This window comes from Protomyctophum parallelum (genome assembly GCF_964188405.1).
Source record: "Protomyctophum parallelum genome assembly, chromosome: 14".
Classification (NCBI taxonomy): Eukaryota; Metazoa; Chordata; class Actinopteri; order Myctophiformes; family Myctophidae; genus Protomyctophum; species Protomyctophum parallelum.
Window position 1 is genome coordinate 1,443,196 of NC_139709.1, and position 23,387 is coordinate 1,466,582.

The 23,387-nt window shown below is 48.9% G+C and overlaps 1 protein-coding gene across 1 annotated transcript in view; it reads left to right on the top strand.

Moving 5' to 3' along the window:
- The window catches only part of LOC310870649 (dynein axonemal heavy chain 11-like), a gene marked incomplete at both ends in the record, with an annotated part of 374,362 nt that overhangs the window by 77,237 nt on the left and 273,738 nt on the right, over positions 1 to 23,387 (top strand). The window contains 6 exon segments of the mRNA XM_083781918.1: positions 2,685 to 2,903; positions 5,612 to 5,776; positions 9,649 to 9,774; positions 10,846 to 10,953; positions 11,361 to 11,492; positions 15,983 to 16,143. Of these exon segments, the coding sequence (XP_083638044.1) occupies positions 2,685 to 2,903; positions 5,612 to 5,776; positions 9,649 to 9,774; positions 10,846 to 10,953; positions 11,361 to 11,492; positions 15,983 to 16,143 (911 nt within the window).

The following is a 23,387-nucleotide window of genomic DNA, read 5'->3' on the forward strand; positions in this document are numbered from 1 at the left end:
TCCAGCGCATCCACCACGACTTCAAGGTAATCAATCACCTTTAGATCAATCACCTATAGATCAATCAGGACGCGGAGAGCTTCCAGCGCATCCACCACGACTTCAAGGTAATCAATCACCTGTAGATCAATCAGGACGCAGAGAGCTTCCAGGGCATCCACCACGACTTCAAGGTAATCAATCACCTTTAGATCTATCACCTATAGATCAATCAGGACGCTGAGAGCTTCCAGCGCATCCACCACGACTTCAAGGTAATCAATCACCTGTAGATCAATCAGGACGCTGAGAGCTTCCAGCGCATCCACCACGACTTCAAGGTAATCAATCACCTGTAGATCAATCACCTATAGATCAATCAGGACGCAGAGAGCTTCCAGGGCATCCACCACGACTTCAAGGTAATCAATCACCTGTAGATCAATCACCTATAGATCAATCACCTATAGATCAATCACCTGTAGATCAATCACCTGTAGATCAATCACCTGTAGATCAATCACCTGTAGATCAATCACCTGTAGATCAATCACCTGTAGATCAATCACCTATAGATCAATCACCTATAGATCAATCACCTGTAGATCAATCACCTGTAGATCAATCACCTGTAGATCAATCACCTGTAGATCAATCACCTGTAGATCAATCACCTGTAGATCAATCACCTGTAGATCAATCACCTGTAGATCAATCAGGACGCAGAGAGCTTCCAGCGCATCCACCACGACTTCAAGGTAATCAATCACCTGTAGATCAATCACCTATAGATCAATCACCTATAGATCAATCAGGACGCTGAGAGCTTCCAGCGCATCCACCACGACTTCAAGGTAATCAATCACCTTTAGATCTATCACCTATAGATCAATCAGGACGCTGAGAGCTTCCAGCGCATCCACCACGACTTCAAGGTAATCAATCACCTGTAGATCAATCAGGACGCTGAGAGCTTCCAGCGCATCCACCACGACTTCAAGGTAATCAATCACCTGTAGATCAATCACCTATAGATCAATCAGGACGCAGAGAGCTTCCAGGGCATCCACCACGACTTCAAGGTAATCAATCACCTGTAGATCAATCACCTATAGATCAATCACCTATAGATCAATCACCTGTAGATCAATCACCTGTAGATCAATCACCTGTAGATCAATCACCTGTAGATCAATCACCTGTAGATCAATCACCTGTAGATCAATCACCTGTAGATCAATCACCTGTAGATCAATCAGGACGCAGAGAGCTTCCAGCGCATCCACCACGACTTCAAGGTAATCAATCACCTGTAGATCAATCACCTATAGATCAATCACCTATAGATCAATCAGGACGCTGAGAGCTTCCAGCGCATCCACCACGACTTCAAGGTAATCAATCACCTGTAGATCAATCACCTGTAGATCAATCACCTGTAGATCAATCACCTGTAGATCAATCACCTATAGATCAATCACCTATAGATCAATCACCTGTAGATCAATCACCTGTAGATCAATCACCTGTAGATCAATCACCTATAGATCAATCACCTATAGATCAATCACCTGTAGATCAATCACCTGTAGATCAATCACCTGTAGATCAATCACCTGTAGATCAATCACCTATAGATCAATCAGGACGCTGAGAGCTTCCAGCGCATCCACCACGACTTCAAGGTAATCAATCACCTATAGATCAATCACCTGTAGATCAATCACCTGTAGATCAATCACCTGTAGATCAATCACCTGTAGATCAATCACCTGTAGATCAATCACCTATAGATCAATCACCTGTAGATCAATCACCTGTAGATCAATCACCTGTAGATCAATCACCTGTAGATCAATCACCTGTAGATCAATCACCTGTAGATCAATCACCTGTAGATCAATCACCTGTAGATCAATCACCTGTAGATCAATCACCTGTAGATCAATCACCTGTAGATCAATCACCTGTAGATCAATCACCTGTAGATCAATCACCTATAGATCAATCACCTGTAGATCAATCACCTGTAGATCAATCACCTGTAGATCAATCACCTATAGATCAATCACCTATAGATCAATCACCTGTAGATCAATCACCTGTAGATCAATCACCTATAGATCAATCACCTATAGATCAATCAGGACGCAGAGAGCTTCCAGGGCATCCACCACGACTTCAAGGTAATCCGTCTCACAGCTCAGTGGCCTTGTGGTTAGAGACTAAGAGGTCGGGCGTTTGATCCACCAGACGAGTCATACCAAAGACTCTAATACTCATATTCAGAGCGCGTCCACTGAGGAAAGTAGGCTCTCTAATGACACGACCCGCCTTTGTTTCGCTGAGTAGCAAAAAACGTACGCTAAGGACGAGAGGCTGGTTTGCATTCAAGTTGAGAGTAACGTAGCTCTAAATGCAACGCATTAGAGCAGGGTTCCCCAATTAATTTTCCTCAAGGGCCATATTTTGACTAGGGTACCAGGCTGGGGGCCGAGTCCGCACTGCATTAGAGCTACGGACCAGGGGAGCTATGGTCTGCTAAATGCCTAAATTGTATGGACCAGAGCTGAGGTTCTCTGTGGTTCTTCTCTCTTCCAGACACCAACGCCCCGGTGTTCCTGGGGAACCTGGAGGCTGTGTGTGTGTGTGTGAGAAGGCTTAGGTTGAAGGTTCCATCATGTTGTGGTTCTTCTCTCTTCCAGACCCTGATGCAGCATGTGGTCCAGAGCAGCAACGTGGTGGAGGTCACCAACGCCCCGGGGTTCCTGGAGAGCCTGGAGGCTCTGCAGCAGAGGCTGTGTGTGTGTGAGAAGGCTCTGGCGGAGTACCTGGAGACCAAGAGGCTCACCTTCCCTCGCTTCTACTTCGTGTCGGCCCAGGACCTCCTGGAGATCGTGTCCAAGGGGACGCAGCCCCGACAGGTACTGCTGGTTTAACCCGTTCTGACCTGAGATCAGATTCTACAAAAATGTTCTTCTACATCCTGACAGTTTTCTGAAAAGGCTATGTTTCTATATGTCAGTCGTTCTTCGATTTTTCAAAAATAGCAGACCTACAAGCTCGTAGAGCTTTTTTTTGAAAAATCGTAAAAAATGTGGCGCAGATCTTCGAATATTTATTCCTTCAGAGAGAACGTTTTTAACTCAAATCCTTTGCTTCTGAAAAGTTCCTGGTCGGCGGCCAAATACACATAATTTTGGGGGTAATTGAGATGAAATATTGAGCACCACTGATACAGAAACATGAGGTTTTTCATATTGAACACCACTGATACAGAAACATGAGGTTTTTCAGAACATTGTAATCATTTAGATGACAATGACGTAATGACGATATGTGATTAGTGATTAAAGGAGAATTCCATGCTAGAATGCTTTCTTATCTTTCTTACCTTTCTTTGTAGTTGTTACGTCCCCACCAAAGAGGTCCAGGTGTTTTTTTTGTGCAAAAACACCTTATTGGCTATTTCCCCTACCATAAGCCCTCAATGAATTGCATTGCATTGAATGGGAATTGAATGGGGATATGGGGTGTTATGCTAGTTCGCTTATTTCCATCGAAATAAGTAGTAAAGTGTGCCGCTTGGGATATTTTTTATATTATGAAGAGAGGATATATACAAAGAAATTATAAAAAATTTTGAGCGATGGAAATAAGCGAATTAGCCCCAACACCCCATAGCCCCATTCAATTCCCATTCAATTCAATGCAATTCATTGAGGGCTTATGGTAGGGGAAACAGCCAATAAGGAGCTTTTGCACAAAATAACACCTGGACCTCTTTGGTGGGGACGTAACGACTACAAAGAAAGGTAAGAAAGCCTTTTAGTATGGAATTCTCCTTTAAAGGTAATGCTCCTATGTATACATGTATGTAATCTGGCACCACTGCCGTATCAGGCACCAAGTAGTCATTACGTCATTTGCTGGGACGGTGCATACGCATCATTTGCTGGGACGATGCATACGCATCATTTGCTGGGACGATGCATACGAGGATCTAACTCTATGGTGCGATAACAATAACCTCTCACTTAACACCAATAAGACCAAAGAAATCATTGTAGACTTTAGGAAGTCCAAAGGCATCCACACCCCCATTTCCATCAAAGGGTCATCTGTCGACATAGTTGATAACTTTAAATTCCTGGGCATACACATCACAGACACATTCACATGGTCACTCAACAACGAGTACATCCTCAAGAAGGCGCAGCAGCGACTGAACTTTCTGAGGCGCCTTAAAAAATTTGGCTTAAGTACAAAAGGACTAGTGAACTTTTATCGCTGTATAATTGAAAGTGTCTTAACTGGCTGTATCACAGTGTGGTACGGTAACACGACCGCTCAGGACTGCAACAGGTTGCAGAGGACCATTAAAACAGCAGCTAAAATCATCGGCACTACAGAATTACCCAGTCTCCATAACATCTACACCACTCGCTGTATGAAAAAAGCCCATAACATCATGGAAGACACCAGCCACCCCGCAAATACCCTGTTCAAACTACTCCCCTCCAAAAAACGCTACCAGAGCATCAAATCTCGTACCACCCGTCTCAGTAACAGTTTTTACCCCCAGGCAGTCAGGCTGCTGAACAGCTGACCTTGAACTGTATTGCACTCCACTTCACTTGCACTTTCTTTTACTGTTTTTTTTGTCTTTTCTTGCACTTTAGATGTTTGTTTATGTCCTGTGTATGTAAGACGGAGAGTGCTCTGAGCAAAATAAATTTCATTGTATGTATACTCTGTATCTATACAAATGACAAATAAACCTGAACCTGAACCTGAAGCATCATTTGCTGGGACGGTGCATACGCATCATTTGCTGGGGCGATGCATATTCATCGAATATCGTCCTGGGGGAAACTAGTACTTGCGCGCTCTGCTTGCGCAAGTAATACGTGACCAAAGTCACTTTGTGACTTCTTGGTCCCTTATTAACTAGGAATGCACTCTGTCGAGGTGCCAACATGTATATATTCCAGCGTTAGGTTCTTAGCTCACATAATGATTCTTGTAGAGTATTTTCTCTGTATGTGATGTATCACCATGTGGTGTTCTAGTTGTTCTACTCTATTCTCTATGTATGTGTTGTATTACCATGTGTTGTTCTTGCTTACTGTCCGAGTCCCTCTGGATTACCAGCGTCTGATAAATAAATGCCTACACGGTGAACTGTCCTCAGGTGACCAGACACCTGCTGAAGCTGTTCTCTATGTATGTGCTGTATTACCATGTGTTATTCTTGCTGTCCTCAGGTGACCAGACACCTGCTGAAGCTGTTCTCTATGTATGTGCTGTATTACCATGTGTTATTCTTGCTGTCCTCAGGTGACCAGACACCTGCTGAAGCTGTTCTCTATGTATGTGCTGTATTACCATGTGTTATTCTTGCTGTCCTCAGGTGACCAGACACCTGCTGAAGCTGTTCTCTATGTATGTGCTGTATTACCATGTGTTATTCTTGCTGTCCTCAGGTGACCAGACACCTGCTGAAGCTGTTCTCTATGTATGTGCTGTATTACCATGTGTTATTCTTGCTGTCCTCAGGTGACCAGACACCTGCTGAAGCTGTTCTCTATGTATGTGCTGTATTACCATGTGTTATTCTTGCTGTCCTCAGGTGACCAGACACCTGCTGAAGCTGTTCGACAACATAGCGGACCTGCGCTTCAAGGAGCCGCCCGCGGGGGGCGCCGGTGAGGAGGGTCCGGCCGTGGCCGTCGGGATGTTCAGCCGCGAGGGAGAGTACGTGTCCTTCTCCGAGCCGTGTGTCTGCACAGGACAGGTAGGGTGTGTGTGTTTATGTCCTCACTAGTATAGTAGTATAGTAATATAAAAATTACAAAATATCTTGGGCATATCATAACAGATACCTTAGAGCAGGGGTCCTCAACTAGAAATGATGAAGGTCCACAAATATTGTTTTGAATAAGACTGAGGTCCGGTCCCATGCGCGGTCTCTATGCCCGTTTAGTATGGTCAAGCCAAGCTTATACAAATTAGATCCCCTTCCACCCAACCAATAATGGGGTGCAGAGTGCAGGCCCGGAGTGGAACTCCAAATCCGGCCCGGGAGTTATACGCCCTGGCAGGCCACACCCAGAATTTTGGGGGCCTTTGCAGCAATTTCACATGAGAAATGTACCATCTGATGTTATTTATATTATTAACTTAAAAAAAAAAAAAAAGCCAGTTGAGTACCCCTGCCTTAGAGGATGACGAGGACATGTTTAGACAGAGGAGAATGCTTTATGTACAAGCCGACATGTTGGTCCGTACATTTCACCATTGTACTACGGATGTTAAGGTAAACCTCTTTAGAGCTTATTGCAGCCCTCTCTACACAGCTCCACTGTGGGTAAAGTACAAGAAGGAGAGCTTATACGCAAACTGCAAGTAGCCTATAATGACTGTCTTCGTATCCTGTTAAAAAAACCAAGGAGCACTAGAGCCAGTGGGCTTTTCTGTTCATTGGGACTCACCACATTCATGGCTCTGTTGAGGAACTTGACATTCAAATTCATGAGCAGGCTGGATCGCTCACTGAATGGACTCATTGGTCAGTTGGCAGACCCAGGCCGTAGTTCTGTAAGGTACACTTCTACCATCAGAGGACACTGAATGGACTCATTGGACAGATGACAGACACAGGCCGTAGTTCTGTAAGGTACACTTCTACCATCAGAGGACACTGAATGGACTCATTGGACAGATGACAGACCCAGGCCGTAGTTCTGTAAGGTACACTTCTACCATCAGAGGACACTGAATGGACTCATTGGACAGATGACGGACCCAGGCCGTATAGTTCTGTAAGGTACAATTCTACCATCAGAGGACACTGAATGGACTCATTGGACAGATGACAGACCCAGGCCGTAGTTCTGTAAGGTACACTTCTACCATCAGAGGACACTGAATGGACTCATTGGACAGATGACAGACCCAGGCCGTAGTTCTGTAAGGTACACTTCTACCATCAGAGGACACTGAATGGACTCATTGGACAGATGACAGACCCAGGCCGTAGTTCTGTAAGGTACACTTCTACCATCAGAGGACACTGAATGGACTCATTGGACAGTTGACAGACCCAGGCTGTAGTTCTGTAAGGTACACTTCTACCATCAGAGGACACTGAATGGACTCATTGGACAGATGACAGACCCAGGCCGTAGTTCTGTAAGGTACACTTCTACCATCAGAGGACACTGAATGGACTCATTGGTCAGTTGGCAGACCCAGGCCGTAGTTCTGTAAGGTACACTTCTACCATCAGAGGACACTGAATGGACTCATTGGACAGATGACAGACCCAGGCTGTAGTTCTGTAAGGTACACTTCTACCATCAGAGGACACTGAATGGACTCATTGGACAGATGACAGACCCAGGCCGTAGCTCTGTAAGGTACACTTCTACCATCAGAGGACACTGAATGGACTCATTGGACAGATGACAGACCCAGGCCGTAGTTCTGTAAGGTACACTTCTACCATCAGAGGACACTGAATGGACTCATTGGACAGTTGACAGACCCAGGCTGTAGTTCTGTAAGGTACACTTCTACCATCAGAGGACACTGAATGGACTCATTGGACAGATGACAGACCCAGGCCGTAGTTCTTTAAGGTACACTTCTACCATCAGAGGACACTGAATGGACTCATTGGACAGATGACAGACCCAGGCTGTAGTTCTGTAAGGTACACTTCTACCATCAGAGGACACTGAATGGACTCATTGGTCAGTTGACAGACCCAGGCCGTAGTTCTGTAAGGTACACTTCTACCATTAGAGGACACTGAATGGACTCATTGGACAGATGACAGACCCAGGCCGTAGCTCTGTAAGGTACACTTCTACCATCAGAGGACACTGAATGGACTCATTGGACAGATGACAGACCCAGGCCGTAGTTCTGTAAGGTACACTTCTACCATCAGAGGACACTGAATGGACTCATTGGACAGTTGACAGACCCAGGCTGTAGTTCTGTAAGGTACACTTCTACCATCAGAGGACACTGAATGGACTCATTGGACAGATGACAGACCCAGGCCGTAGTTCTGTAAGGTACACTTCTACCATCAGAGGACACTGAATGGACTCATTGGTCAGTTGGCAGACCCAGGCCGTAGTTCTGTAAGGTACACTTCTACCATCAGAGGACACTGAATGGACTCATTGGACAGATGACAGACCCAGGCCGTAGCTCTGTAAGGTACACTTCTACCATCAGAGGACACTGAATGGACTCATTGGACAGATGACAGACCCAGGCCGTAGTTCTGTAAGGTACACTTCTACCATCAGAGGACACTGAATGGACTCATTGGACAGTTGACAGACCCAGGCTGTAGTTCTGTAAGGTACACTTCTACCATCAGAGGACACTGAATGGACTCATTGGACAGATGACAGACCCAGGCCGTAGTTCTGTAAGGTACACTTCTACCATCAGAGGACACTGAATGGACTCATTGGACAGATGACAGACCCAGGCTGTAGTTCTGTAAGGTACACTTCTACCATCAGAGGACACTGAATGGACTCATTGGTCAGTTGACAGACCCAGGCCGTAGTTCTGTAAGGTACACTTCTACCATCAGAGGACACTGAATGGACTCATTGGACAGATGACAGACCCAGGCCGTAGCTCTGTAAGGTACACTTCTACCATCAGAGGACACTGAATGGACTCATTGGACAGATGACAGACCCAGGCCGTAGTTCTGTAAGGTACACTTCTACCATCAGAGGACACTGAATGGACTCATTGGACAGTTGACAGACCCAGGCTGTAGTTCTGTAAGGTACACTTCTACCATCAGAGGACACTGAATGGACTCATTGGACAGATGACAGACCCAGGCCGTAGTTCTGTAAGGTACACTTCTACCATCAGAGGACACTGGCATGAGTGCCTCGCCTAGAGTAGTAACCTGTGGGGCTGGATAAATGTACTGTATTTTATTTATTTTTTCATTTATTTGTATTTTCGTATTATGTGATGTACTGTCTTACCTTGTGGGCCACGAGCCTGTAATAAAGTTTATATATAGGCTCAGCGGCCTAGAGGACACCATGCGCTGCACCGTGTCCTCAGTAGTATAGTAATGTGTGTATTTGTGTCCTCAGTAGTATATTAGTGTGTGTGTGTTTATGTCCTCAGTAGTATAGTAAAGTGTGTTTATGTCCTCAGTAGTATAGTTATGTGTATGTGTGTGTGTGTCTCCAGGCAGAGTGCTGGCTCAGCGCCCTAGAGGACACCATGCGCTGCACCGTGTCCTCAGTAGTATAGTAATGTGTGTGTGTGTCCTCAGTAGTATAGTAATGTGTGTGTGTGTCCTCAGTAGTATAGTAAAGTGTGTGTGTGTGTCTCCAGGCAGAGTGCTGGCTCAGCGCCCTAGAGGACACCATGCGCTGCACCGTGTCCTCAGTAGTATAGTAATGTGTGTATTTGTGTCCTCAGTAGTATAGTTATGTGTATGTGTGTGTGTGTCTCCAGGCAGAGTGCTGGCTCAGCGCCCTAGAGGACACCATGCGCTGCACCGTGTCCTCAGTAGTATAGTAATGTGTGTGTGTGTCCTCAGTAGTATAGTAATGTGTGTGTGTGTCCTCAGTAGTATAGTAAAGTGTGTGTGTGTGTCTCCAGGCAGAGTGCTGGCTCAGCGCCCTAGAGGACACCATGCGCTGCACCATGCGCAGGGAGATCCAGGAGGCTGTGTCCGCCTACGAAGACAAGCCCCGCGACCAGTGGCTGTTTGACTACCCTGCGCAGGTCAGTGACCCCTGAACCCTGACCCATGACCCCTGATCCTAATCTGACCCTGACCCTGCTGCACATCCTTCCATCCATCTTTGACCGCTTATCCGTAGTCTTGTCGCGAGGGCAACAGCTTCCCCTCTCCAGAGCAACATTAGTGACTTCCTCCTGGGGGGAGTTTAGAGATATAAGCCCTCCATCTGATCCTTGGTCTGCCCTGAGGTCTCCTTCCTATTTTTAAACGGCTAAACTGATTTGCCGTGATTTTTGTATTTTGTTCCAGTTTTTTATGTGTTTGAGGTGACAGTACTTCATTAGAGCCCTTGGTGTGGTTGTTATGTCATGTGTTTATGAGGTGACAGTACTTCATTAGAGCCCTTGGTGTGGTTGTTATGTCATGTGTTTATGAGGTGACAGTACTTCATTAGAGCCCTTGGTGTGGTTGTTATGTCATGTGTTTATGAGGTGACAGTACTTCATTAGAGCCCTTGGTGTGGTTGTTATGTCATGTGTTTATGAGGTGACAGTACTTCATTAGAGCCCTTGGTGTGGTTGTTATGTCATGTGTTTATGAGGTGACAGTACTTCATTAGAGCCCTTGGTGTGGTTGTTATGTCATGTGTTTATGAGGTGACAGTACTTCATTAGAGCCCTTGGTGTGGTTGTTATGTCATGTGTTTATGAGGTGACAGTACTTCATTAGAGCCCTTGGTGTGGTTGTTATGTCATGTGTTTATGAGGTGACAGCACTTCATTAGGGCCCTTGGTGTGGTTGTTATGTCATGTGTTTATACATGAAAGTGAAAATACACGACATAGTAAAACGTGCCAATGAAAAAAACTGATATCACCATATCATCCCCTCCCCTAACCCCTCCCCCTTTATCATACAACAACAGCTGTGGGTGTGGCTTCAGTTCAGGTGGATCACCACCCATCACCACCCACCATGCAAACCAGGCATACTTAATGAACTGGTGGGCGTGTCGAACATGAAAACGACATTTTAACAAATACTGCGACACAGATGCATCCTCAGGTCTAAATGGGCTAATCTATGCACGCTGCTATTCCCCCCCCCCCCAGGTGGGTCTGACGGGCAGCCAGGTGTGGTGGGCCACGGACGTGAGCATCGCCTTCGAGAGGGTGGAGGAGGGCTTTGAGACCGCCCTGAAGGACTACAACAGGAAACAGGTAAAGGACTACAATATAAAACAGGAAACACCTTGATACCACCCTGAGGGACTACAACAGGAAACAGGTAAAGGACTACAACAGGGAACGGGTAACACTTTGAGACCGCCTTGGAGGACTACACCAGGAAACGGGTAAAGGACTACAACAGGAAACGGCTAACACTTTGAGACCGCCCTGTAGGACTACACCAGGAAACATGTAAAAGACTACACATCGACACCGCCATGAAGGTTGAGACGGTGAAAGACTACAATAAACCCGCTGCTCACTCCTCATGCATTGCAGGACGCGTGAGCTCAGTTTGGTGCTCTCCCCAGGTTGGCAGATGGACTACAGCTTGTATTTATGTATTGTGTGTGTGTGTGTGCGTGTGTGTGTGTGTGTGTGTGCATGTGTGCGTGTAGATCACCCAGCTGAACGCCCTCATCCACATGCTCCTTGGAGAACTGACTCCTGGAGACCGGCAGAAGATCATGACCGTCTGCACCATCGACGTTCACGCCAGAGACGTGGTCGCCAAGCTCATCACACAGAAGGTACGGTTACGGTGCGGTACGGTGTGGTACAGTACAGTACGGTACGGTATGGTACGGTACAGTACAGTACAATTTAGGCATTTAGCAGACGCTCTTAATCCAGAGGTACGGTACAGTACAGTGTTACACCTACACAAGTGGTTCCCAAACTTTCTTATGTCAGGGACCCCCAAATGGACCCCCATCACCCCGTGGACCCCCTATGCCAGGGACCCCCATCAAGGTGGCATAGGAGAGAGATGCTCCTCCACTGAACCTGAACCTGAAGAGAATAATTTCACGGCTCTAGCAGTGATTCTGAACCCGTTTAATTTCAAGGACCCCCCAGTTTGACATGCATTATAGTCTACGGACCCCCATTTAATGACATTTATATATCTGGGATCCAATTATATTCTAAAAATCACTGTTAGATTAACTTGGTTCCTAATTATTATTTAGCTGGGGACCCCATGGGACTCTCTCAAGGACCCCTGGGGGTCCCCGGACCCGGACATCTACCTCTAGGGATCTACCGATCACGTTTCTATGCCCCCGATCTGATTCTGATCATTTGGAAATGACAAATGCATTTGGAACACTTAAAGGACCACTTCACCGCTTTTCAACCTATCTTCATATAATAGGTCCTCACTAATAATGATGAAATAATGGCGCAATTTCTTTCTACTCTGTCTGTGTCTCATAGGAGGGCTGTGGGCAGTTCAGAAACCGTCTTCCAGTGACATCATCGATGGGGAATACAAGCTAGTAGAAACTGCAGGCTTTCTAGTCCTGAAAAGATGCAATGTGAAAATGGAAGCCATCGTTCTCACGATGATTAAAATCTAAACATCTTTATAAAGAAATCTTGTTTAAAAGATAATCTGCCTAATGATGATGTCACTGGAAGACGGTTTCTAAACTGCCCACAGCCGTCCTATATGAGACACAGACTGAGTAGAAAAAAATGGTGCCATTTTAACATGATTTTTAGTGAGGACCTATTATATGAAGATACGTTGAAAAGTGGTGAAGTGGTCCTTTAATGAAAACATAAAAATCAATCTGTGCTGAGTGTCGCTGCCCATCGGGTTCCAGTTCATTAACAAACAGGGTTTCAATCAGTGTTGTTTTTGGCAGCAAATTTCTATTTTAGTTTTAGTCATAGTCTCCTGAATAGTTTTCACTTAGTCTTAGTCACATTTTAGTCACCTGGAATGTATTAGTGTTAGTCTAGTTTTAGTCGACTAAATGTCATAAGATTTTAGTCGACTAAATCTACAGGTGATTTAGTCGACTAAAATGTGTTTTTGCGGGCCTTGTTGCCGTCATAATGACTTATTTTACACTTGCTGAAAATAGCTGTAGATCTGTTATTTTCAGCATGCAACCAAGTGTAAAATGACTTATACTGGATCTCTTGTCCACTAGTCCCTTCCTAACATTTTAGTCTAGTTTTTATTTGTTGACGAAATTGTCAGTATATTTAGTCTTAGTTTTAGTCACCATAGCATAGTTTTAATTTGGTTTCCATTTAGTTTTCTTCAGTGGAAAAAGGTAGTCGACGGACATTTTTCGTCTTAGTTTTAGTCGACGAAAACAACACTGGTTTCAATTAGTAGTATTATGTTGCAGAGAATGAGATTAGTTTGATTGATTGACTGATTGTTGGCTCCAGAGTAGGCGGCCATACCAACTGTGTGTTTGTGTATAGGGGACATCATGCCAACATTGGCATGTGTAAAGGTTTTGTTGTAGAGTGCTCTAATTAATGTTTATATTATTATGATTGGTTGAGTAATACTGTATGTGACACATTCAAATGTGTATTAAGAATTATGACGTCTCTGTCTGGACATTGGGATTCAACTGGATAATAATTGTGGAATCAATTGAGACTTTGTATGGTCCCCGGTGGGGGAGGGGCTTAGCCCATATAAGTAGGTCGAGCTGCCACTGCCTGGCAGTTACTGAAGGACTGTTGGGGTGAGGAGACATACTTTAGCTGTTGAAAAATAGCAGATCTACAAGCTCATAGAGCGGCACTCGGTGCCGCGCTATGAGCTTGACAAAGACTCAAGTCTTTGCTTCTGTGGGGTTCCTGGAACAACATATTTTGAGATGGGGGGGGGGGGGGGGGGGGGTCGGAGGCCAAATATATATAATTCTAGAGGTCGTTGACATGAGATTGCTTCAGAAAACTGTCATGATTTAGAAGGCATTCATAGAATCGTCCTCCGTAAATGGGTGAAGGACTGTGTTGGTGAGGAGACTGAGGGCCGAGCTGACCAGTTAATTGAAATGGAACAGAAAGTATTTATAAAACTCTTATCACAGTTGTAAGAATTCGGTGAAAAAGAAAAAAAAAAACACTTCTCTGGTGACTGTATTAAGCAGGCACGTGCACACATAGACATCAAAGGGGGCTTGAGCCCCTGCCCTTTTAGTCGTCTGTAAAAACAAAAACAAAAATAACTGCCCTCTCCACACCACAAATGCAGCACGGTGAAACTAATGCAAATGCTCTTTTCCATGCCAGCAGCAGGAGAGAATTGCCTCTTTTCAAAAGGGACATTTTTCGCGTTGAAATAATGTGTTCATACGTATAGAAATCTTCAAATCCATGTCGTATCTTCAGTAGCTGAAATAGTGCGGAGTCACACCCTGAAAATAGCTGATCTACAAGCTCTCAACGCATCGCAGCGCGATGCGTTGAGAGCTTGTAGATCAGCTGTCTTCCATATTTCTGTTCAGAAGTGCCCTTTTTTTAGGGAACTCTTCAACACGTCCCTGGTGTTCAGTGTTTTATCAGTTTTGGGCTTTTTCTCAAACGGTGCCTTTTTCGGCCAAACATTGACCCACACAAGGTCAAAGGTTAACAGTTGCTCTGCTGGCGAGGTTCTTGGAACACTTGTGGTCTAGTGGCTACATCATCATGACGTCATCATGACGTCATCTCATTCCGGCCAATCACAATGTGCGTCTCCTCACCTTCGTCATAATACCCTATAAAAGTGAGACTGTGCACAGTCTCAACCCGTGCAGATTATTTTGGGGGATCCCCAAATTATTAAAAAAAAAAAAAAAAAAAATGGAATTGAAGGTAGTCAGTTCGACCCCTGTGAGCTCCCCCAGAGTTAGTGTGGAAGTGTCCTTGAGCAAGACTCTGAACCCCTGATTGCTCCTGATGTGCAGGTTGGTGCCTTGCTTGGTTTCCGCAGCCATCTCTCTAGGTCGTCCTCACACGAGCCCTCCATCGTCGTTTTCGGTCATCTCGTTTCTCCATACATCTGGCCAGTTCGTTGGTACTTTGCGCTCCTGTGTCGTTCTTGAGTTCATCCACGTATGTTAGCGTTGGACGTCCTCGTGACCGGTGCCCGTGTGTTGGATCCCACAGCACTAGTTTGCTGGCTGGCAGCTCTTGGTGTCTTTGGGCAGTGTCCTGCGAGTCTCATTCTCCTGGCTGCTATTTTCTGGCTCACCCTTGGCATTCCATCATACAGATTTGTGTTGGTAACATGTGTGCTCTTGTTGATGTTGAGTACTGCACGCAACATTCTGGTGTAGCACCCATCGAGAGACTTCTGCAGGGTTGGCTTCAAGGCAGTGTTGTTTTCGTCGACTAAAACTAAGACGAAAAATGTTCGTCGACTACCTTTTTTCACTGACTAAAACTAATGGAAACTAAATGAACTAAGCTACGATGACTAAAACTAAGACTAAATATACTGACAATTTCGTCGACAAATAAAAACTAGACTAAAATGTTAGGAAGGGACTAGTGGACAACAGATCCAGTATAAGTCATTTTACACTTGGTTGCATGCTGAAAATAGCTGATCTACAAGCTCACTGAGCTTGTAGATCGGCTATTTTCAGCAAGTGTAAAAACACTCATTACGACGGTATCAAGGCCCACCAAAACACATTTTAGTCGACTAAATCACCTGTAGATTTAGTCGACTAAAATCTTATGACATTTAGTCGACTAAAACTAGACTAACACTAAGACATTTCCAGGTGACTAAAATGTGACTAAAACTAAATAAAGTTTCAGTCCAAAGACTATTACTAAACTTAAATAGAAATTTGCTGCCAAAAACAACACTGGTTCAAGGTCCAGCATTCACTGCCGTGTAGGAGAACAGACTCTACCGTTGCGTAGAAGAAGCTGAGTTTGGTTTGACATGGGGGGAGGTTGGAGTTCCATACACTGGCCATGCCGTTTAGGGCCCTCCATGCAAGTGCCTTCCTCACTTCTAGGTCTTGTTCGCTTGAGTTGACCCATGAGCCCATCAGGTACTTGAAGTCCATCGGTGTATGAATGGGTGAATGTGATGCACAATCTATGTAAAGCGCCTTGGATAAAGGCGCTATATAAATGCACCATTTACCATTTACCATGTGTGCCTGTCTGCGTGCGTGCGTGTGTGTGTGTGGCGCGTGCCTGTGTGCGTGTGTGTGTGTGTGGCGCGTGCCTGTGTGTGTGCGTGTGCGCTCTCCTGTAGGTAACGGCGGGCCAGGCGTTCGCGTGGCTGTCCCAGCTGCGCCACCGCTGGGACGAAGTCACCAAGCACTGCTACGTCAACATCTGTGACGCCCAGTTCCAGTTCAGCTACGAATACCTGGGGAACACCAACCGGCTGGTCATCACCCCTCTGACCGACCGGTACGTATTACAGACACCTGGTCATCACCCCTCTGACCGACCGGTACGTACTATGGACACCTGGTCATCACGCCTCTGACTGACCGGTACGTACTACAGACACCTGGTCATCACCCCTCTGACCGACCGGTACGTACTACAGACACCTGGTCATCACCCCTCTGACTGACCGGTACGTACTACAGACACCTGGTCATCACCCCTCTGACTGACCGGTACGTACTATGGACACCTGGTCATCACCCCTCTGACTGACCGGTACGTATTACAGACACCTGGTCATCAGTCATCACCCCTCTGACCGACCGGTACGTACTACAGACACCTGGTCATCACGCCTCTGACTGACCGGTACGTACTATGGACACCTGGTCATCACCCCTCTGACTGACCGGTACGTATTACAGACACCTGGTCACCACCCCTCTGACACCTGGTCATCACCCCTCTGACTGACCGGTACGTATTACAGACACCTGGTCATCACCCCTCTGACCGACCGGTACGTACTACAGACACCTGGTCATCACCCCTCTGACTGACCGGTACGTACTATGGACACCTGGTCATCACCCCTCTGACTGACCGGTACGTATTACAGACACCTGGTCATCACCCCTCTGACCGACCGGTACGTACTACAGACACCTGGTCATCACCCCTCTGACTGACCGGTACGTACTATGGACACCTGGTCATCACCCCTCTGACTGACCGGTACGTACTATGGACACCTGGTCATCACCCCTCTGACTGACCGGTACGTACTATGGACACCTGGTCATCACCCCTCTGACCGACCGGTACGTATTACAGACACCTGGTCATCACCCCTCTGACCGACCGGTACGTATTACAGACACCTGGTCATCACCCCTCTGACTGACCGGTACGTACTACAGACACCTGGTCATCACCCCTCTGACACCTGGTCATCACGCCTCTGACCGACCGGTACGTACTACAGACACCTGGTCATCACCCCTCTGACACCTGGTCATCACGCCTCTGACCGACCGGTACGTACTACAGACACCTGGTCATCACCCCTCTGACACCTGGTCATCACGCCTCTGACCGACCGGTACGTACTACAGACACCTGGTCATCACCCCTCTGACACCTGGTCATCACGCCTCTGACTGACCGGTACGTACTACAGACACCTGGTCATCACCCCTCTGACACCTGGTCATCACGCCTCTGACCGACCGGTACGTACTACAGACACCTGGTCATCACGCCTCTGACTGACCGGTACGTACTACAGACACCTGGTCATCACGCCTCTGACTGACCGGTACGTACTACAGACACCTGGTCATCACCCCTCTGACACCTGGTCATCACCCCCTCTGACTGACCGGTACGTACTACAGACACCTGGTCATCACCCCTCTGACTGACCGGTACGTACTACAGACACCTGGTCATCACGCCTCTGACTGACCGGTACGTACTACAGACACCTGGTCATCACCCCTCTGACTGACCGGTACGTACTACAGACACCTGGTCATCACCCCTCTGACACCTGGTCATCACCCCCTCTGACTGACCGGTACGTACTACAGACACCTGGTCATCACCCCTCTGACTGACCGGTACGTACTACAGACACCTGGTCATCACCCCTCTGACTGACCGGTACGTACTACAGACACCTGGTCATCACCCCTCTGACCGACCGGTACGTATTACAGACACCTGGTCACCACCCCTCTGACTGACCGGTACGTACTACAGACACCTGGTCACCACCCCTCTGACTGACCGGTACGTACTACAGACACCTGGTCATCACCCCTCTGACCGACCGGTACGTACTACAGACACCTGGTCATCACCGCTCTGACACCTGGTCACCACCCCTCTGACCGACCGGTACGTATTACAGACACCTGGTCATCACCCCTCTGACTGACCGGTACGTACTATGGACACCTGGTCATCACCCCTCTGACTGACCGGTACGTATGGACACCTGGTCACCACGCCTCTGACTGACCGGTACGTACTATGGACACCTGGTCATCACCCCTCTGACACCTGGTCATCACCCCTCTGACCGACCGGTACGTACTACAGACACCTGGTCATCACCCCTCTGACCGACCGGTACGTACTACAGACACCTGGTCATCACCCCTCTGACACCTGGTCATCACCGCTCTGACTGACCGGTACGTATTACAGACACCTGGTCACCACCCCTCTGACCGACCGGTACGTACTACAGACACCTGGTCACCACGCCTCTGACCGACCGGTACGTACTACAGACACCTGGTCATCACCCCTCTGACACCTGGTCATCACCGCTCTGACTGACCGGTACGTATTACAGACACCTGGTCACCACCCCTCTGACTGACCGGTACGTACTACAGACACCTGGTCACCACGCCTCTGACTGACCGGTACGTACTACAGACACCTGGTCATCACCCCTCTGACCGACCGGTACGTACTATGGACACCTGGTCATCACCCCTCTGACCGACCGGTACGTACTATGGACACCTGGTCATCACCCCTCTGACTGACCGGTACGTATGGACACCTGGTCATCACCCCTCTGACTGACCGGTACGTATTACAGACACCTGGTCATCACCCCTCTGACTGACCGGTACGTACTACAGACACCTGGTCATCACCCCTCTGACTGACCGGTACGTACTACAGACACCTGGTCATCACCCCTCTGACACCTGGTCATCACCCCTCTGACCGACCGGTACGTACTACAGACACCTGGTCATCACCCCTCTGACCGACCGGTACGTACTACAGACACCTGGTCATCACCCCTCTGACCGACCGGTACGTATTACAGACACCTGGTCATCACCCCTCTGACCGACCGGTACGCACTACAGACACCTGGTCATCACCCCTCTGACCGACCGGTACGTACTACAGACACCTGGTCATCACCCCTCTGACCGACCGGTACGTATTACAGACACCTGGTCATCACCCCTCTGACCGACCGGTACGTACTACAGACACCTGGTCATCACCCCTCTGACTGACCGGTACGTACTACAGACACCTGGTCATCACCCCTCTGACTGACCGGTACGTACTACAGACACCTGGTCACCACCCCTCTGACTGACCGGTACGTACTACAGACACCTGGTCATCACCCCTCTGACTGACCGGTACGTACTACAGACACCTGGTCATCACCCCTCTGACTGACCGGTACGTATTACAGACACCTGGTCATCACCCCTCTGACCGACCGGTACGTATTACAGACACCTGGTCACCACGCCTCTGACTGACCGGTACGTATTACAGACACCTGGTCATCACCCCTCTGACTGACCGGTACGTACTACAGACACCTGGTCATCACCCCTCTGACTGACCGGTACGTACTACAGACACCTGGTCATCACCCCTCTGACTGACCGGTACGTATTACAGACACCTGGTCATCACCCCTCTGACCGACCGGTACGTATTACAGACACCTGGTCATCACCCCTCTGACCGACCGGTACGTATTACAGACACCTGGTCATCACCCCTCTGACTGACCGGTACGTACTACAGACACCTGGTCATCACCCCTCTGACTGACCGGTACGTATTACAGACACCTGGTCATCACCCCTCTGACCGACCGGTACGTATTACAGACACCTGGTCATCACCCCTCTGACTGACCGGTACGTACTACAGACACCTGGTCATCACCCCTCTGACTGACCGGTACGTATTACAGACACCTGGTCACCACCCCTCTGACTGACCGGTACGTATTACAGACACCTGGTCACCACCCCTCTGACTGACCGGTACGTACTACAGACACCTGGTCATCACCCCTCTGACCGACCGGTACGCACTACAGACACCTGGTCATCACCCCTCTGACTGACCGGTACGCACTACAGACACCTGGTCATCACCCCTCTGACTGACCGGTACGTACTACAGACACCTGGTCACCACCCCTCTGACTGACCGGTACGTATTACAGACACCTGGTCACCACCCCTCTGACTGATCGGTACGTATTACAGACACCTGGTCACCACCCCTCTGACCGACCGGTACGTACTACAGACACCTGGTCATCACCCCTCTGACCGACCGGTACGTACTACAGACACCTGGTCATCACCCCTCTGACCGACCGGTACGTATTACAGACACCTGGTCATCACCCCTCTGACTGACCGGTACGTATTACAGACACCTGGTCATCACCCCTCTGACTGACCGGTACGTACTACAGACACCTGGTCATCACCCCTCTGACTGACCGGTACCTACAGACACCTGGTCACCACCGCTCTGACTGACCGGTACGTATTACAGACACCTGGTCACCACCCCTCTGACTGACCGGTACGTATTACAGACACCTGGTCATCACCCCTCTGACTGACCGGTACGTACTACAGACACCTGGTCACCACCGCTCTGACTGACCGGTACGTATTACAGACACCTGGTCATCACCCCTCTGACTGACCGGTACGTACTACAGACACCTGGTCATCACCCCTCTGACTGACCGGTACGTACTACAGACACCTGGTCACCACCGCTCTGACTGACCGGTACGTATTACAGACACCTGGTCACCACCCCTCTGACTGACCGGTACGTATTACAGACACCTGGTCATCACCCCTCTGACTGACCGGTACGTATTACAGACACCTGGTCACCACCCCTCTGACTGACCGGTACCTACAGACACCTGGTCACCACCCCTCTGACTGACCGGTACGTATTACAGACACCTGGTCATCACCCCTCTGACTGACCGGTACGTATTACAGACACCTGGTCACCACCCCTCTGACTGACCGGTACGTATTACAGACACCTGGTCACCACCCCTCTGACTGACCGGTACGTATTACAGACACCTGGTCATCACCCCTCTGACTGACCGGTACGTACTACAGACACCTGGTCATCACCCCTCTGACCGACCGGTACGTATTACAGACACCTGGTCATCACCCCTCTGACCGACCGGTACGTATTACAGACACCTGGTCATCACCCCTCTGACCGACCGGTACGTACTACAGACACCTGGTCATCACCCCTCTGACTGACCGGTACGTACTACAGACACCTGGTCATCACCGCTCTGACCGACCGGTACGTACTACAGACACCTGGTCATCACCCCCTCTGACTGACCGGTACCTACAGACACCTGGTCATCACCCCTCTGACTGACCGGTACGTACTACAGACACCTGGTCATCACCCCCTCTGACTGACCGGTACCTACAGACACCTGGTCACCACCCCTCTGACCGACCGGTACGTACTACAGACACCTGGTCATCACCCCTCTGACTGACCGGTACGTACTACAGACACCTGGTCATCACCCCTCTGACCGACCGGTACGTACTACAGACACCTGGTCATCACCCCTCTGACACCTGGTCATCACCCCTCTGACACCTGGTCATCACCCCTCTGACCGACCGGTACGTATTACAGACACCTGGTCACCACCCCTCTGACTGACCGGTACGTACTACAGACACCTGGTCACCACCCCCTCTGACCGACCGGTACGTATTACAGACACCTGGTCATCACCCCTCTGACCGACCGGTACGTATTACAGACACCTGGTCACCACCCCTCTGACTGACCGGTACGTACTACAGACACCTGGTCATCACCCCTCTGACCGACCGGTACGTACTACAGACACCTGGTCATCACCCCTCTGACTGACCGGTACGTACTACAGACACCTGGTCACCACCCCTCTGACCGACCGGTACGTACTACAGACACCTGGTCATCACCCCTCTGACTGACCGGTACGTATTACAGACACCTGGTCACCACCCCTCTGACCGACCGGTACGTACTACAGACACCTGGTCATCACCCCTCTGACTGACCGGTACGTATGGACACCTGGTCATCACCCCTCTGACCGACCGGTACGTACTACAGACACCTGGTCATCACCCCTCTGACCGACCGGTACGTACTACAGACACCTGGTCATCACCCCTCTGACCGACCGGTACGTACTACAGACACCTGGTCATCACCGCTCTGACCGACCGGTACGTACTACAGACACCTGGTCACCACCCCTCTGACACCTGGTCATCACCCCTCTGACTGACCGGTACGTATGGACACCTGGTCATCACCCCTCTGACTGACCGGTACGTACTACAGACACCTGGTCATCACCCCTCTGACCGACCGGTACGTACTACAGACACCTGGTCATCACCCCTCTGACTGACCGGTACGTACTACAGACACCTGGTCATCACCCCCTCTGACTGACCGGTACCTACAGACACCTGGTCACCACCCCTCTGACCGACCGGTACGTACTACAGACACCTGGTCATCACCCCTCTGACCGACCGGTACGTACTACAGACACCTGGTCATCACCCCTCTGACCGACCGGTACGTACTACAGACACCTGGTCATCACCCCTCTGACCGACCGGTACGTACTACAGACACCTGGTCATCACCGCTCTGACCGACCGGTACGTACTACAGACACCTGGTCACCACCCCTCTGACACCTGGTCATCACCCCTCTGACTGACCGGTACGTATGGACACCTGGTCATCACCCCTCTGACTGACCGGTACCTACAGACACCTGGTCACCACCCCTCTGACCGACCGGTACGTACTACAGACACCTGGTCATCACCCCTCTGACCGACCGGTACGTACTACAGACACCTGGTCATCACCCCTCTGACCGACCGGTACGTACTACAGACACCTGGTCATCACCCCTCTGACCGACCGGTACGTACTACAGACACCTGGTCATCACCGCTCTGACCGACCGGTACGTACTACAGACACCTGGTCACCACCCCTCTGACACCTGGTCATCACCCCTCTGACTGACCGGTACGTATGGACACCTGGTCATCACCCCTCTGACTGACCGGTACGTACTACAGACACCTGGTCATCACCCCTCTGACTGACCGGTACGTACTACAGACACCTGGTCATCACCCCTCTGACTGACCGGTACGTATTACAGACACCTGGTCACCACCCCTCTGACCGACCGGTACGTATTACAGACACCTGGTCATCACCCCTCTGACTGACCGGTACGTACTACAGACACCTGGTCACCACCCCTCTGACTGACCGGTACGTACTACAGACACCTGGTCATCACCCCTCTGACTGACCGGTACGTACTACAGACACCTGGTCATCACCCCTCT